This window comes from Gopherus evgoodei, chromosome 2 (assembly GCF_007399415.2).
Source record: "Gopherus evgoodei ecotype Sinaloan lineage chromosome 2, rGopEvg1_v1.p, whole genome shotgun sequence".
NCBI lineage: Eukaryota > Metazoa > Chordata > Testudines > Testudinidae > Gopherus > Gopherus evgoodei.
Genome location: NC_044323.1, coordinates 251,168,414 through 251,187,321, shown reverse-complemented (window position 1 = coordinate 251,187,321; position 18,908 = coordinate 251,168,414). Strand labels below are relative to the sequence as shown.

The following is an 18,908-nucleotide window of genomic DNA, read 5'->3' as shown; positions in this document are numbered from 1 at the left end:
AATCCTGTCTTTTGTTTAGGGAGATGTATTAGGGCGGCTGGTGGGGTAAGGTGGAACAGGGTAGTGACAGTGACAGCCGTGCATTCTGCACAATACACACTTTGCAGTTGCATGGCAGGATGGCTTGGAGTAAGCTGGCACAATGTGCTGCCAAACTCATTTTAGTTCTCATTTGATCAGGAGCAGCACATGTGCATGGCTAGCTCATTCAACTGACTACATCATAGGGGTTAGCAGGAGGGCAAGACGTATCTCCTATCTGGTGGATATGGGAAGTGGACCAGTGCACTGGCTGAGTGTTCCACCTATTGAATTCTAGAGGAAGATCATGTCCTGCTGCTTTGCTAGGGAGCGGGAAGGGATGATGTTCCTTGTGCCTTCTTACTTCCCAGAAAGCTAGTTCAGGACAGGGCAGGCTCTAGCTTGTAGTGAAGAAGTCAGTTCCCAGAACTGGTCATGGGTGATACCTGGTTCATGAAATAACCTAGATGAATTCTTGATGCATTCCCCATCTGGTTGAGACTGGAATGTTCTCTCTCTTTGGGTATAAACATTGACCTTTTGTTAATAGTATTTTTAGGGCAATACATTCAGTCGGAACACTTGCATTTGAAATACCTAGATTAGTTTTCCTACTACTTGTCAAGCTGTAACTAATAAGGTTGCTTAATATCTAACAGACATATATTTCTTCAGTGTCAGGATACAGTCTGGATATTTTAATTTCTCACTGAAGGTAATGTAAAAGATTGCTATGATTTCAAAACAGCACTATCTTAACAATATGTGCATGAACTTACATACGTTACTGCAACAAACACGATACACTAATGTAAGCAGAGTCAGGATGAGCGCTACCCTAACATCTGGTGGCGAATTGTAGAGAATGTGGAAAGAATTTTAAGAATTTGCATTGGCATCCACTCCCCACCCCCGCACTTAGCATAACCCCACAGCAGCTTGGGATGGTGATTTTAAAAGCTCAGGGATCCCCAATTTCTTGGTTATTGGGGCAGGAAAAAAAAAGTTTGTCACCCTGATTGTGTGAATGGGGAGCTGTGGGACTGCTTTGTGACAGAAATGACTCGACCTCAGTTGGGTGGTACTTGCTAAACATGGATTCCAAAACCCCATGAATGGAGAGAGGTTGGGGACTAGTGTGTGTACCTGATGGTATGGGCCTCTTCTGAGGGCCTGGAACACCAATTGCACATCCTCCTCTCTCCAATGTTAAAGAGTAGAGCTAATTTTTTATTCTATTAGGAGTCTATCTGGAGACTGCTGAGCTGAATTAATGTTGGGCCAATGGTGCACCAGCACCAGGGCTCCCCTACTAAGAGCTGAAATCAGTGAAAGAGCTGAATTGAGATCACGGAGTGCTGTGTTAACTAGTGGGGGAGCCTGAAGACCTATTGTTAAATGGCTGGCAGAGCAGAGCAGTTTGCAGTGTGTTGGAGCAGTCCACGGAACAGTGGAGTGAAGCAGTTTGCAGGGACAGCTGGAGGAGCGGCACAGCTGGTGTGGTGGAGCTGGTCGGGGTGAAGGCTGCAGCAGAACTCCATGGAGAGGTGGAGCAGTTGGCCCTGGCCCACGTACGGTGCCCCTTAACACCCTGTGTGGACTTTCCCCCCAGGCTGGCGGGGGGGTAAAACTCTGCAGATAAACTCACGAATTCTGGGGTAGCACTGACCAGAGACTTTTGGATTGTTGGACTTTGGGGTGATTGGACTTAAGACCCTAAGGGGAAAAGGACATTGCCAAACGTACCTGGGGGTGGGTTTTTTGTTTGTTTATGGTTTGTGTTATAATCCTGTTTGTGGTGTTTTTCCAGTGGGATGCCTCATTGTTTCCTTCCTTTATTAAAAAGATTTTGCTACACTCAGTCTCCGTGCTTGCGAGAGGGGAAGTATTGCCTCCTAGAGGCGCCCAGAGGGGTGTGGCATGTAAGTGTCCCAGGTCACTGGGTGGGGGCTCGAGCCGCTTATGCATGGTGTTATTGAAACGGAACCCCTGGATACTGAACCCGGCCCTTGTTGCTGCCAATTCAGAGGGGCAGAAGGGTTACACTAATATAACAGTAAATCAATATTTGGTGTCCTATCATACTGAACAGATGTCATTTACAATGCAAAGCACCCAGTTGACAAAAAATATTTTGAAACATTTGCTGACAGCAGCTTAAACATGCTATATATGTGGCTAGCCTTCTAATATGTGACTTCCTCAAACAGCGGTTATTTCATGACAAAGTCTTAGAAACGCACCTGATTGCTTTTAGAGTACATCTACATTTGCGCTGGATGCTGTAAGTCCCAGCTTGCATACACTTACCTGAGCTAATTGGATCTGAGCTAGCACACTAAAAATAGCTGTGTAGCTGGGGTAACATCGGTGAAGGCATAGGCCAGCTGGCTGAGTATAAGCCGGGAGTCTAGGCAGTTACACACTTGGGCAACTAGCCCAAGCTGCTGCCCATGCAGCCCAGGCTACACTGCTACTTTTAGCATGCGAGCTCAAATGGAATTAGCTCAGGTAAGTGTATGCAAGCTGGGACTTAGACCTTCCAGCTCAAATATAGACATACCCTTAATGTGGCTTGAGCGTTTACTCTGCTAAATCACAAAAGATTGGAAATATGTTAGGTTTGTTGGCATTCGGGTTGAGCAAACATTGATACAAGTACAGTTTCAGTTTCTGATTTGTTGAGTCAAGTTAATACTTAACTAACGGGTTAAATTATCACCTTAGAATCAGGATGTTCTTTCCCATGAGTTTCTCCTTGCTCTAGTGAGATCAAGGGTTGTGAATTTCAAAGACAAATTGCCTTTAGGCTTACATGCCATTGGACTATGCTGGGCTAATCAGGTTTGTCACTGACAGGGGATTACTTCCCCCCATTTGAATTAACAGAGTATGGACAATGCTATTCTCTCATTGCGGGACTGGAGGGTCCTGGCTGTCATAGAACCAGCTGTTTCCACTGTGTGTTGGGGCAGTGGAGGGAATGTATGGTTCCAAAGGATCAGGAGACAGATCCTCAGCTGGTGTAAATGGTCACAGCTCCACTGACAACAATGGTGCTCTGACAATTTATAGCAGATGGATATATGGCCCCAGATGTTTTCATCATATGTGGTCCACAAGCAGCAGATCTCCATTAGACTGAGGTCTACAGACTGAAAAAGAGTGAGAGTTGCTGTAGTGGAATATAGCATTTAGGAAGAGTTTCTTCCCATCCCCACTCCAGCCCTCGAATGTGCCAAGATACTATCTGCAAGATTTATTTCTATTTATCTTAGTTACTTACATGGTCCCCATTACACCTCTACCCTGATATAACACGACCCGATATAACATGAATTTGGATATAATGCAGTAAAACAGTGCTCCAGGGGGATGGGGCTACACCCTCCAGTGGATCAAAGCAAGTTCAATATAACATGGTTTCACCTATAATACGGTAAGATTTTTTGGCTCCTGAGGACAGCATTATATTGAGGTAGAGGTGTACCACATGTATGTATCCTCACAACACCCTTGGGAGGTAGGGAAGTGCTATTAGCCTCATTTTACAGATGGAAAACTGAGGCACAGAGCTACTAAAAGCAGGGTACTGGACGAGATGACCTCTCAAGGTCCCTTCCAGTCCTACAATTCTGTGATGGAACAAGGTGTTGAACTTGGGTTAAAACTAGAACCTGATCCTGCAGCACCTACACTTGTATTTAGAAGTCCACTGGTTTCCCTTGTGATGGTCCTCATAATGCAGTGGGACTGCATGTGTGTGTCAGAGCTTCCAGTATTTCATTCTAAACCTACTGTATTTTACCTAACGGAACAGCATCAGTCCATGCTAATGGAAAATCACCAGTCCATGCTAATATACCAAGAGGGTTTTGTATTACTATGAATTACACATGATTCAGCACATTCATCCTGCCTCTGACACATGGACAGACAAACAAATATCTGAAAACTGTGGGAGGAAAGCAAATTTGACTTGAGGAAATATATTTAAGTATTAAAAAATAGTAGAAATTGAGCTATTAGTAATATTTAAATGGCATTTATAAACACAGTTACTAATAATACATCTGCATGCAATGAACAAAGATGCTAGTCAAATGCCTAAGCCAAATTTTGCCTTTGGGTGCATGTGCACTTAATTCACTGAGCCAAATACTGCAGTTATTACTCAAGAAAACTATTGACATCAATGAGAGTTTAGCCTGAGAAAGCAAGATTTGGCCAACTGATTCTGTGTGCACATAGCCAAAGGTAGCATGTGTCCCCACATGCACAGACAATTCTTCTTAATAAGAGTCTGCCTGCTGTATGTAAAAGAACAATTGATAGTTAGCTTATAAAATTAATTGGTATTCAAAATGGCAACCAATTTTACCACCAGAAGGTAGCTGCTACACTCTAAGACCTGCAATAAGATCCACCTGGACAGACCCTTGCACCTGTGCATAGTTCCATGGACTGCAATGGGATTCCATGCAAGCACAAGAGTCAGCCCAGACCCAATTGCCAGATCAAGACAGAAAATCAGAAGCATCAAACATCATGTGTCTGACTTCTAGAGTGACAACTACTACACTAACAAAAGCCAGTTTTCACTTGAATGTGTTCAGTGCAGCCTAGTTTATCAAGCATTAAAACACAGGTTTGGGTCTGACAGATTTGTCTGAAGAGAAAAAAAGAATCGGAAGAGACTGGTCTTACCATTTTTGTCTGCTCTTCTCAGTATCTAAACAGAAAAAGAGAGACAGGAATCACTTTCTGTGTGACACTGTATGACACTGCAGATTGTAAACAATGAGCATTTGCTTCTTTTTCATTCCACCATCATATTTCACAATGTGGTAGCAAGAGAGGCCCCAGGTTTGCTTTTGTTCCTCTCTCAGACTGAGCTTTCTTTAACCCCAGTGCTGTGCACTCATAAAGCCAGGGCCACAGTAATTATTTGTGTTTATATATATATATATATATATATATTGCTGACAAGCACTCGACACATCTACAGGGTTATACATATGTATCACTGCAGTTATACACAGCACTTGTCAGCAATTAAAATGGGAAAATAAAATCTCTGCTCTGAAGGGGTTATAATCTCATCGACAAACAAACTTGCACTGAAATAACTCAATTGGTTTTAATTTGTGATTTCAGTGTGAGTCTGTATGTGAACACTCATTTCAGAATACAAGTATCCTATGACAATTTAACTTGATTTAGTACCCATAAGCTAAAAAGCACCTGGACTTTCACCAAACTTACCAGAGGTGTGAATTAAAAAGCAATGTAATTATTAAGGTGCAAGTTTCTATGTAGACCAGCCCTAAAGGTACAAGGGGTGGTACAAACAATGGACAGAGTGTGGGTATTAGAGTGCAGTCAATCCAGGACTCGTGGGTTGTTAGTGATTTAAAGGAGCAGAAAGAGACTGTGTAATGGAATGTTAAACTGTATTATACTCTTCATCCAGCAGGTGACATTGTGTAAAATACCTCATTTAGACCAACCACAGCCATACCTGGCAGAGCATTAAAGGATCTAATGGTGAACATGTCTGGTATGTATAAGCAAGCTCTGTAGCCAGTCCCTATCTGGTACAGAAGAACATGTCAGGAGGAAACTAAGAACAGAAACAGAAGGAAAACAGCAGCAAAGGTTGCAGACAAAAGAAACAGCAACAAAGGTTGCAGGATCTCATCAACATGCCATTCGTCAATGCTTGAGAGAATTCTGCTTTGATAAACCTTCAGAATGAACAGACTGGAAACAAGATTTTGCATTATTACCAAGCTACACAAAGAAACTGGAGATACACAGGTATCATCTTTTCATATATGGTATGGGGAAGCAGGCAGAGCATATTTTAAAATCATTTGACTTTACTGAATACAGTCACAAAGATGACTACGAAAGGGTTCTGGCTATGCTTGATGAATACTTTATACCTCAGAGAATTGTGGTTTATGAAAGAGCATGTTTTCATCAGAGAATTCAGTTTCATCAGAGAACTGTTGAATGTTTTATTAGAGCTCTGAATGTAATGGATAAAAACATGAAAATATCAGACAAGCTGGTTATTGGGTTAACAGACAAAAATCTTTCACAGCAGCTACAACTGAAGAGAATTAGCCCTAACCAGGGCTATACAGATAGCAAAACAGTCAGAATTAGTTAAACAACAGAACAAAAGGCAGGAGCAACCTGAAAAGCCTGAACCTTGCCTAAAAGCTATAAACGGACATTTGAGTGTTTAAGTCATTATCATAAAATCCCTGAGTCAGGGAGAGAGAACTCCCAGGCTAAGAAGGACAAATTCCAGCCTACATGCCCAAGGTGTGGAAAAAGTCATATCCCAAGATACGATGCACATCTAGCCAGAGGCGCACTGTGTAATACATGTGGACAGTTTGCAGCTCTTTGCTGCACCAAAGCAGTAAGGGAGGAGTTAACTCATATGACAGACAGACAATCAAGAGCATTCTTTCTGGCATCTTTCACTTGTGATGACACAGAGCCGGCCTGGAGAGTGAAACCGAATATTTTTGGCAAGACTACTGACTTTTAAATTGACGCAAGAGCTGAGGTCATACTCATGTCAGAAAGGGCTTAAAATCACCTTCAACCCCTTTCACAGACAAAGTCACTCGATACACCTCTGACTACCCCGGAGGTATTCTGAAGTGCATGAGCCACTTCACCACCAAAACATCTTACAAAGAGAAAAGCTATGCATTTGGAGTGTATGTGACCAAAGACCAGAAACCTCCTCAGCCGCAGTATGGCACCCACGATGGGCCTAGAGAGAAAGGACGAAGAACTCAGTGGAGGATTTGATGATATGGGGCTTTTGAAAGGAGATTCTGTACAAATAAACTTCAGAGACAATGCTGGATCATACAATGTACAAACACCTCTACCAGAGAGGCCTTGGAAGAGACTTGCTGCAGATTTAGGTGAATTCAGAGGACATCATTACCTGGTTGCTGTGGACTATTGTTCCTGATATATAGAAATAATGGACTTGAAAGGCATAACATGGTGCAGTGCTATCAAGAAACTGAAGTGCAGTTTTGCTCACTTTGATATTCCAGAGCAGCTAGTGATGGACAAGCTCACTGCAGCAGAATTTAAGTTGTTCTGAACAAAATATGATGTTGATCATATTACCTGGAGCTCTCAAGCAAATGGAGAGGCTGAGAGAGCTCTACTGACAGCCAAGAAAATCTTTGAGCAGGAAGATCCATTCGTTGTTCTTCTAAACTACAGATCAATACTAATGGCAGCTACTGGATATAGTCCAGCACAACTCCTGATGGGAAGACAACTCAGAACTACTGAATGAACTACAAGGATGAATACATCTGGGGTGTACAAGCAAGCTCTGCAATCAGTCCATACCTGGTACAGAAGAACTTGACAGGATGCTTTGGGAATGCGAGCTGGGAGGCTGCTGCAAATGTAAGAGACTGTGAATAAAGACAAAGGGTTAAAATTGGGCAAGGGAGCCCAAGGGAGCAGTCTGCAAAGAACCTTCTGTGGAGCAAATGGATGAGACTGGGTTCAGGAGGCAGTGAGATCAGATATGCGGGAGCAAGTTTGTGCATTGCTCTGAAATCGGGAGGAAGCTTGAACTGGTTATGGATGAAAAGGGGAAAAAATGAGTGTAGAGGTGTAAGAATGGGGAAAGCAAGGTCAGGAAAATGGCAGAGGAAGATGCTGTTGCCAGCTGTGTTCTGGATGGACTAAAGTGGGGGGAGAGGCCAGGAAGAAGAAGCTTACACTAGACTAGGCAGGAATTAAATAAAGAAAAATACATTTCAAAAGGGAGCTGCTACCATGGTGTGCTGTGGAGATAAGTGATACAAAATTGAAACGTGTGGAGTGTAACTACTTTGTATCATGACTTTTACTAAGAGATCTAAATTGTTATCCACAGATGGTAGAGGCCTGTATTTACCCCACACTGCAAATGGTGCATGTCCCAGAAGCTGTCTAAATAATCAGGGTGAACTGTTGGACTCCTCATGCAAAGCCTGATTTGGGGACTTAGATGGAAGATAAGCAGATGGATTCTTCCAGCCCTCCTACCATCTTGAAGGAAGAACACAAATAATGTGAACATCTGGGATGAAATATAGTTTGTTTGGGGCCCTCCCCACACCTGCCCCTTGCAACATTTTGGGCCAGTAGCTCTGTGTTATGCTCAGCATTCCCCCCTGCCTCCAGCCAGCCCCCTTCCCCCAAGGCTGTTTCTGAGTATCTTGCAGAATGCCACTCTGGAGCAGTGCTCCATGATGCATGGGTGTTTGGAATCCTCTCTCCATAGGCTGCCTCCGCCCCCCAGTACAGAGGTATCTGTTGCCATTTAAGGCCTTGTACCCACCTGAAGGCAGGCCAAGGTAGAAACTTGTTCCTATTGGAATCCGAGGCAACCAGTCAGGTAACAGCTGAGCATTATTAACAGGTTGCCACAAGACAGAAATGGAAAGCTTCATCTGAACAGAAAAGTTTCTACAGAAATATGTAGGCACACAGAATGGGCAACATTTTCCAAATGGGCGTGAGTACTTATGATAAGTCAAGGCAAGAGGTTTGCTTTCTAAGCTAGTTAGAACACAGCAGATCAGTAACGGTGCAGCTAAGAAGCTAGTTAGGATTAGTTTAAATAAATCACCTATAGTAGCATTACTTTATAGTCTTTATTAGAGATTGGACTAACTGAAAACCCAAGATCCAAGCACCCCTGAAATTTGAGTGTCCTAATCCTCTGTGTGATTGCTTTGCCTGAGTGTATGTTGTTTGACATAAGAACAAAGCTTAAAAAAATAAGCGACTGATCCAGATCCAGGCCTCCCTTCATAAACTCAGATCTGAACTTTGGGATGTTTAAAATCTAGATTCAGTCCATTCTAAACTAAATTTAGTGTCTTTAATTAATCTCCAGTTAGTACCTCTGAACAAAGAGGACTTTGCAACTCAGCTCTCAATAGCACGATTGGGCAGCTCGGTTTCTGCTTTTTTTTTTTTTTTTAAAACAGTAGTCTGGAAACACTCTACTAATACTAACACCCAATTGCTAAAGTATGAGGATCTTGAGCTTGAGAAGGTACTATCGAAAAGCAAAAATGCAGGAGGAGCCTTGTCAGAATAGTTTTACACTCGGTAATATTCTTTTAATGGCTAAAATACAACACTAGGATCCTAGCTGATACTGTGGGGTTTTTGCTGTTGTTATTGTTGTTTTGTTTTGTTTTTTCATTTGGCAATCAGTATTCGTTTTTCTTCTGTGTTTTCACATGCAACAAACACCAAAATGTTTCTCCATTTTCCCTGCTTCCTTGTTTGTGCACCAGCAACAGTGATGTCTGTAAGAATGTGCATTGTACTGGAATTAGTAGCTGTTACTTAATATCAGCTGTAGAGACAGCAAGAGAGCTCATGGTGGTTTTGCTTCCTTTTTTAATGCCAAAGGACAGAGAGAGAGAGTTGTGAATTTAAAAAAAATCAATATTTTGAGATCTAGAGCTAATTACTAGGGCTGGCTATGCCAGACTCTGCCTGATGAAAAGAGGATAGCATGGAGCCACCAAGGGGGAGGCAGATCCATAGTGGCAAGTGCAGAAATCCTGCTCCTTGAAAAAAAGGTGCATGGGTTGAATTGCCTGCTGGGAGGGCCTGGGTAAGCATGGCTAATGGGCTGAATAATGAGAAAATAAGTGGGATGTATCCAACACAGAGCAAGTGGCACAACCCCGATAAATAAACCACACAACTTATTTGTGCCCTGAGCAATAATGATGTATGCACAATACCACCATCTGGGTGGTACAGCTAACACACTAACCAGAGACATCCAATGTGCCAGGGTATGTCTACACTACGGGATTATTCCAATTTTACAGAAACCAGTTTTTTAAAACAGATTGTATAAAGTCGAGTGCACGTGGCCACACTAAGCACATTAATTGGGCGGTGTGCGTCCATGTACCGAGGCTAGTGTCGATTTCCAGAGTGTTGCACTGTGGGTAGTTATCCTGTAGCTATCCCATAGTTCCCGCAATCTCCCCCACCCATTCGAATTCTGGGTTGAGATACCAGTGCACGATGGTGCAAAAATAGTGTCGCGGGTGATTCTGGGTAAATGTTGTCACTCAATCCTTCCTCCGTGAAAGCAATGGCAGACAATCATTTCACGCCCTTTTTCCCCTGGATTGCCCTGGCAGATGCCATAGCATGGCAACGATGGAGCCTGTTTTGCCTTTTGTCACTGTCACCATATGTGTACTGGATGCTGCTGACAGACGCGGTACTGCAGTGCTACACAGCAGCATTCATTTGTCTTTGCAAGGTAGCAGAGATGGTTACCATCCCTATTGCACCATCTGCCATTGTAAATTGGCGATGAGATGGTGGTTATCAGTCATTTTGCACCGTTTGCATTTGAAAATTGGTGATGACGGTTATCCATCCTTTTGTACCATCTGCTGCTGTCATGGGTGCTCCTGGCTGGTCTCGCTGAGGTCGGCCGGGGGCGCATGGACAAAAATGGGAATGACTCCCCAGGGTCATTCCCTTCTTTATGTTTGGTCTAAAAATAGAGTCAGTCCTGCCTAGAGTATGGGGCAAGTGTACTAGAGAACCAGAGAGCACAGCCGCTCTGTGTCAGAGCCCCAGAGATCCCGCAGAAATGATGAGCTGCATGCCCCCTTGCAACAACCCCACCCATTGCTTCCCTCCTGCCCCAACCCTCCTGAGCTACCATGGCAGTGTCCCCCCATTTGTGTGATGAAGTAATAAAAAATGCAGGAATAAGAAACACTGACTTTTTAGCAAGATAAAATGAGGGGTAGGCAGCCTGCAGCTGCTATGATAGTCCAGGCAGGACATTAAAGGGTGGGGGGGAGAGAAGCACAGCCTCCCACTGCTATGATAGTCCAGGGAGTACAGAATCTTTTCTTTAGACATGAAGGGGGGCGGGGGCTGATGGAGCTCAGCCTTCAGCCGCTATGAGGAGGACAGTTACCAAGCCTTTTGTACCATCTGCCAGGAATGACCAGGAGTCATTCCCATTTTTACCCAGGCGGCCCCGGCCAACCTCATCGAGGCCAGCCAGGAGCACTCACAGGATGATGAGGACGGTTTTCCACCATTTTATAGCATCTGCCATCAGGAAAGGAAGGGGAGGGGATGCTGCTGTTCAGCGCTGCAGCACCGAGTCTACCAGCAGCATGCAGTAGACCTACGGTGACATTGAAAAAAGGTGAGAAACGATTTTTTTCCTTTTTCTTTCATGGCAGAAAGGGGGGTAAATTGACGAGATATACCCTGAACCACCCCGGACAATGTTTTTGACCCTTCAGGCATTGGGAGCTCAGCCAAGAATGCAAATGCTTTTCGGAGACTGTGGGGACTGTGGGATAGCTGGGTTCCTCAGTCCTCCCTCTCTCCCTCCATGAGCGTCCATTTGATTCTTTGGCTTTCCGTTACGCTTGTCACACAGCACTGCGCTGAGTCCCTGCTGTGGCCTCTGTCTATCATAGCCTGGAGATTCTTTCAAATGCTTTGTCATTTTGTCTTCTGTAACGGAGCTCTGATGGAACAGATTTGTCTCCCCATATAGCGAGCAGATCCAGTATCTCCCATACGGTCCATCCTGGAGCTCATTTTAGATTTGGGACTGCATCGCCACCCGTGCTGATCAGAGCTCCATGCTGGGCAAACAGGAAATGAAATTCAAAAGTTCGTGGAGCTTTTCCTGTCAACCTGGCCAATGCATCTGAGTTCAGATTGCTTTCCAGAGCAGTCACAATGGTGCACTGTGGGATACTGCCCGGAGGCCAATACTGTTGAATTGCGGCCACACTAACCCTAATCCGACATGGCAATACCAATTTCAGCACTACTCCCCTCATCGGGGAGGAGTACAGAAATTGGTTTAAAGAGCCCTTTATATCGATATAAAGGGCTTCGTTGTGTGGACGGGTGCAGGGTTAATTTGATTTAACGCTGCTAAATTCGGTTTAAACATGTAGTGTAGACCAGGCCCCATTCCCAGCCTCTGTGCAAGTGCTTATATTTCAAAGAGCATTGCATTAGAGTATTGGAGGCACTTAGCACTGAACTTGGCTCCTTTAGAGCAGCAGTGCTCAAGCAGTCACTGGAAGGCCATACCATAATACACCCACCCACAGTGAGTTTAACATAAGGAATCACTAAAGTATATCAGCATTACCTTGGACACTCATGTAATAGATAAACATTAGGCAGAAGACTGGGAGCCCAACTATCATTTACTTACCTTCCTCATTATGGTGTTGTGAACAGGAGAAACTTTAATTTTATATAGCTGTTTGAAGATGAAAGTGCTATATAAATGCTCAGCATCATTACTGGGATGTTACCAATAGGCAGTAGTCAGTTAAAAGAGGAGAACACTACTCAACCTAGCCTGTGTGCATCCTATTCTGTGTACACCCTATCCTGTGTGCATCAACACACAGGAACATGACGCTTGGCTAGATAGATGATTTCTTTTCTCGGAATTGCAGCCACACAGATATAGAGAGAATTCAGAAATCTATTATGGCATCCGAACACGATGTATTTAGGTGGCAATGTATTGAAATCAAAGGCAGCCATGCGCCGTATTGTGAGTAGACAGGAGCAAAACGTAGGTAATGTTCACTGTGTTGCAATCAAACTTGGCTATTGTACAGCTTAATATCCAGCTTACCTGCCCCCCACCTCCCTTTGGAGGAGATACTTTGGTGCTCTTTTTAGGGCCAAACCTTCTGCTACTTATGTGTTGGTGAATCTTTGGGCTTGTCTACATCACAAAGTTGCAGCGCTGGTGAGGGGGTTACAGCGCTGCAACTTAGAAGGTGTACACATCTGCAGGGCATCACCAGCGCTGCAACTCCCTGTTTGCAGTGCTGGCCGTACTCCCGTTTTGTCTCGGGTGTAGAGGATCCAGCGCTGGTGATCCAGCGCTGGTAATCAAGTGTAGACACTTACCAGCGCTTTTCTTGACCTCCGTGGAATAAGCAGGTATCCCAGCATACCTGAGGAAGCGTCTGGTAATCAAGCAGGTCTCCTTCCCCGGTTTGCAGGGGGGTTCGGGGAACGCGAGAGCAAACCGCGGGGAAGCTGGTCTCCTTTCCCGGTTTGCTCTCGCGTTCCCCGAACCCCCGTGCAAGCAGGTCTCCTTCCCTGCGGTTTGCAGGGGGGTTTGGGGAACGCGAGAGCAAACCGCGGCGAAGCTGGTCTCCTTTCCCGGTTTGCTCTCGCGTTCCCCGAACCCCCAGTGCAAGCAAGTCTCCTTCCCTGCGGTTTGCTCTCGCGTTCCCCGAACCCCCGAGCAAGCAGGTCTCCTTCCCTGCGGTTTGCAGGGGGGTTCGGGGAACGCGAGAGCAAACCGCGGCGAAGCTGGTCTCCTTCCCCGGTTTGCTCTCGCGTTCCCCGAACCCCCCTTGAAGCCGCCCAACAGCGCTGCAGTGTGGCCACATCTAACACCACTTGCAGCGCTGGTTGCTGTAAGTGTGGCCACTCTGTAGCGCTGGCCCTATACAGCTGTACTAATACAGCTGTAACAACCAGCGCTGCAAAATTGTAGATGTAGACATACCCGCAGTGAGGTCACTCCGAGAGGATATTCCCCAATTTAGGATGCTGTTATCTTTAGCTGTAGGCTCCACTTGTACTCTTATCTCTTTTTTTTCTCCTGCAAACCAGTGATTCCATCTCTTTGTAATGCATGAGTAGAACTCCCTTTTGCTTTAAGGAGAGTTATGCATACACACTAAGGGACGAATAAATCTTGTAGGAGCAAAGTGATATCAAGAAACAGCATTTTTATTATGTCTCCAGGCCATAAATATATATAAATATAATAAAATGCAATAAAGGGTAGGCCTCTCTTAAATTGTTACAGCAGGGATCTATAAAAATCATTAAAAGTAGTGTAGTTTTTACTGAACGCTCAGTAAAATTGTTGGGAAATCACTGGGAATTTTAATGTGGTCACTTCAAAGGTGTTTATAAATGTAGGCCCCTTAGTGCAAGTTTCATCGTTGATGAATATAGATGTATGGGCCTATATAGATGTTATGAACCTATCCTGTCCTTTGTATTTTGAAGCAGTCAGCAGTGAAAGTTGGTGTAATATTGTGTAAATCTATGGAGCTTGTCAAATCAAAAACATAGATGCACTAACTGATTCAATTCTGCAAACTTTGCCTATACTAAGATCTAAAGAGGGGCTACATTCTTTGTTAATGTTGTTACACTCAATTGCACAGCATGTGTAAACAATGTATATGGGCTCAGTCTTGTGCAAGGTGCTGAGCGCTCTGTGGCTGATCCAGCACATAACCAGAGGCTCACCTTTAAGCATGCCAGTTGTCCTGCTGAATTCAAGTTAGACTCCTGCTCAAATGCTTTTCTGGATGAGGGCAAGAATGCTGGGCCCAATCCTGCAGGGTGAGGAGCAGCTCCTGAAAAGGTCTGAGGTGCTGAGTGCCACTTTCAGCAGTGGGAACTGAGGCTGCTTAGCCTCTTGCAGATGGCATTCAGCACACTGTAAATTAGTTTCTAAATGCCTTCAGTTCCTCCAGAATCCATTGGCAATTAAAGGATCCCTGTGCCTTTCAGGAGATACTCAGCACCTTGCTGGATCAGTCCTTCTTGATTGTAAGATAAGAAATACAAGTAGCTGACAGTAAATCCCTGAAAGTTACATTATTTTTGGCTCAGCGGTAAATTCAACTTATTTATGGCTGTGACTCTCCCCTGACAATTTCTTCACATCCAGACCTGACTTATAATCTACTGTTATCTAGGTGTTATTCATTTTCTAACACAAATATTTGATGTTTTAAAATTCATTTACGGTCTTGTAAATAAAAGCAGACCAGATCCTAAACCCGTTTTGTCTATAAGCATATGCTCTAAATTATTATTTTTTAAAAATTAATATGGTCAAATCAGGTAAAGAATATAAACTTAACTGATCCAGAGGCAAAGCAAGACCGTGGTACTTTTTAGATTTCGGCTTTGACCATTTTTCCCTTTCAAAGGACAATTTCATCTGTTCCTCGCTGGGAGAGCTTTTAATGCCACCTTGGCTTAGGAGGCATTTCTAACCCAGTCTAGCCAAACTTGCATTATCAAGGTTTCAGCGGTATTCAAAAAAGATTGCCAATATAGTTCTTCCTTAAAAACACCTCGGCATGCGCCTTCAAAACTTTCCATCACCTGGACCCTGGCTCAGTGCAGATCGCTGGGAAACCCAAGGAAATCGCTGCGAGGGAATTTTTCCTCTGGTGCCCCTCCAAGGTTTGTTTTCTCGGTGAGGTTTGCACGGCCCCCTCCTCGGGATGCGGTTTCTAGCTTTGGTTACCTGTGGCTGTGGTCACATTGCAGCCGCTCCAAGGATGCGCTAGAGACTGACTCCCGCGTACGCTTGGTTTCCCTCTCCCAAGAACTAGCCCCTCCAGCTCTGCTGCAACGCCAAGCGGGCTGCGTCCGGCTCAGCCCCGCACCCCGGCTGCCCCCCGCCCTGGCCGAGCCAGGCTGCCCCGGACTTACATCGAGGAAGATCGACATCCCTTTGGTGAGCGGCGGGGCCGAGCTGAGCTCCTCGGAGGAATTGGTTGAGGAGGGGGACATCTCCTGACCGCCCTCCATGCCTTCTGCCGGGGAGCGGGGGCGCTGCGGCCGCCGTGCCGGGATGAGCTGGGGCTCGGCTCCCGGAGAGACGCTGCTGCAGCCGCTGCTGGAGGCTGCTCACACTGGGCTGTGCCCCCCCCAGCCGCGCGCTCCTCCCTTTGCTGATGGCGCTAGAGCCCGTGTCAGTTTCATGGAGTCACATTGCAACGCGATCGCTCCCCGGGGATCAGCCCTGCGGGTGGGCAGATCCCGCCTCCTTCGCCTCCTTGCAGCCTGAGGGGACTCCGCTCCCCCCGACCCGAGCCGTGATCGCCACATTATCCGGGCTGGCGCGGAAAACAACAGCCCCTTCCCACGCCGGTTGCTGGTGGGGCTCCGGGACTGGACACCCTGAAACTGTCCTCGACGGAGAGTTTTAGCCTGGAGGAGATGCGCTCCCCCGAGCGCGCGCCCTCTGCGCCCCTTTGTGCGTCTGCATAGGCGGGGAGCTCAGCCTGCATGCGCCTAAATCCGCCATTCAAACGAATGCCTAAATCCATCGCACACATTAATGTACTCGGGCAAGGAAACACATTGGGACGTCACCGGTCACCACTGCAACCCGGATAGTGCTGGTGCCTTATACACGGGCAAAACCAGCATGGAAGCTGTAAACAATAGTCCCCACTTGCTCCAGATACAAGCCAGAGAATTCAAAGGAAATATCAGCCTATACCTAAGGCTGCTCCTCAATCTGCCTGGCTCCCCTGCGCAAGGATGCAGCAGGCTTGTGTCTGAGCCCTTTACTGTTTCATCTGGCTCCCTCCCCCTTGGCAGTGGTGGTGTAGCTATGTTTGGTCCCAGGATCTGAGAGACAAGGTGGGGGAGGTGATATCTTTTATTGGGCCAGCTTCTATTGGCGAGAGAGACACGCTTTGGGGTTACACAAAAGAAGAGCTCTACGCCCCTGGAGTCTCTGGCCATGTCTACATCTAAAATTTTGCAGCGCTGGTTGTTACAGCTGTATTAGTACAGCTGTATAGGGCCAGCGCTGCAGAGTGGCCACACTTACAGCAACCAGCGCTGCAAGTGGTGTTAGATGTGGCCACACTGCAGCGCTGTTGGGCGGCTTCAAGGGGGGTTCCGGGACGAGAGAGCAAACCGGGAAAGGAAACCAGCTTCCCCGCGGTTTGCTCTCTCGGTCCCGGAGCCAGCCAGCAAACCGCAGGGAAGGAGACCTGCTTGCTCGGGGTTCCGGGACCGAGAGAGCAAACCGGGAACGCCGCGGTTTGCTCTCTCGGTCCCGGAGCCAGCCAGCAAACCGCAGGGAAGGAGACCTGCTTGCTCGGGGTTCCGGGACCGAGAGAGCAAACCGCGGCGTTCCCGGTTTGCTCTCTCGGTCCCGGAACCCCGAGCAAGCAGGTCTCCTTCCCTGCGGTTTGCTGGCTGGCTCCGGGACCGAGAGAGCAAACCGGGAAAGGAAACCAGCTTGATTACCAGAGGCTTCCTCCTTCCACGGAGGTCAAGAAAAGCGCTGGTAACTGTCTACATTGGATTACCAGCGCTGGATCACCAGCGCTGGATCCTCTACACCCGAGACAAAACGGGAGTACGGCCAGCGCTGCAAACAGGGAGTTGCAGCGCTGGTGGTGCCCTGCAGATGTGTACACCTTCAAAGTTGCAGCGCTGTAACTCCCTCACCAGCGCTGCAACTTTCTGATGTAGACAAGCCCTCTGTCTTTCTCACCCACAGAAGCTGGTCCAACGCAAGAGATTTCCTTGCCCACCTTGTCCTCCTATCTCCCTCCCTTTGTCTGTTTTGCCCACTTATTGAGAATTGTCATGAACCTAGAGTCTGAGTTCGCTGGGTTTTTTTTACTTGTTTGTACAGAGCCTCTGGCATCCCGACCCCACTTGTCTCTGGGAGACAGTGTGTGATGTGATACCAATAAATTACAATCCAATTACAACCACCTCTTTGTAAAGAAATTCTGCCTCCTATTGTCTTATGTTAGAACTTGCATGTCACATTTCATCCTGGTTCAATTTGAAGCACCATGGGGGTAATTTAATTCTGACCTGAGGATTTACCTGCATAAATCCCAATAGCAAAAATATACTAGTCACTTGTAAATGTCTTTCAAAAAGGTATTTTATAAAGGAAAGAGATGAGATTCTTAACTCTGTTACCATTTCCTAGAAATCAGCCAGAAGTTACTTTTTTTTTTTTTAATGATTCTTGCTTTTTGAGTTTGTTACCGGTTAGTATAAAATAAAATGCCATTTGTGTACCTTTTTCATTGCACTCCTGGCAATCCTTCCAAGAAAGGTTGAACTACTTGGGTAATTCACAAAGACTCTAAAAACATACTGAAGAAAATTCAACAAGTCCGAGCATAATGATCTGCATTATAAACACTCTACACCATTTTATGTTGTAAAGTACGTGAATTTGCTAATGGGCTTTACAAACTATGTTTGTGTGTTGGAGTTAGAGAGTGCTACTTTTTGTGTGTGTCTCTCAAACTGCAAAGAAGGAAAACAATGACCAGCAAAGAAAGAAGGTAGCCACTTCTTGCCCTACATGGAAACCCATCAAGCTCACTTGGCTGGATTGGCTGCATTGCCAGACTGGCAGAGAGTGTCTGCTGAGTTGCTGCTCCCACTCCCACTCCAGTGGCTAGGGAAAGGGGGGAGGGGATAGTTCTGTTCCCCCCTAGTACAGGGGCTAAGGCAGTGAGCAGGGGGAAGTAAGCTACTTCATGAATAGGGCTGGCTGGCTTAGCTTCCTTTCGTCAGGAAACAACAAGAAAGCAGGGGCCAAGCTGTGATGCTGGGTATCTCAGCCAGGTCCTCACCTTGTTCCTAGAGAAGACCTTATTGCCCTCACTTGGGCAGGATTATAACTGAGTCCAGTCCCCTGCTGTTGAGACAACCCAATGCCTCAGGAGGTCCCTTCTAGGCCTATGTTCCTATGACTGGCAGGTGCTGGTCCAACTCAAAGGGAGCACAATTTAGCATAATAAGCAGGGATCTCAGTTCACCCCTTCCCTAGCTGTTGTTAGATGGCAGCGCTGGTGCATTTGCCTTGTAATTGGCCCTGCCTATTTTGACAGTTCTATTCTCTCCCTTTACATGTCCAATCAGAAAGTGGAATTATCTGCTGTAATTTTTCAGCACATTCAAATGAAGCAGCTCGTTGTGTAAATAGTCACATGCCAGGATGTAAAGTGCTCTAT

At 45.9% G+C, this 18,908-nt stretch overlaps 1 protein-coding gene across 1 annotated transcript in view; it reads right to left on the bottom strand.

Annotated features, from left to right (window-relative positions):
- Nucleotides 1-16,565, bottom strand: part of NECAB1 (N-terminal EF-hand calcium binding protein 1) — a 131,939-nt gene extending 115,374 nt beyond the window's left edge. The window contains exons 1-2 of the mRNA XM_030553425.1: nt 15,610-16,565; nt 4,729-4,753 (exon numbers count right to left, since the gene is read on the bottom strand). Of these exons, the coding sequence (XP_030409285.1) occupies nt 4,729-4,753; nt 15,610-15,708 (124 nt within the window). The 5' untranslated portion in view covers nt 15,709-16,565. The remainder of the gene's footprint in view (nt 1-4,728; nt 4,754-15,609) is intronic.
- Between the last annotated feature and the right edge of the window lie 2,343 nt (nt 16,566-18,908).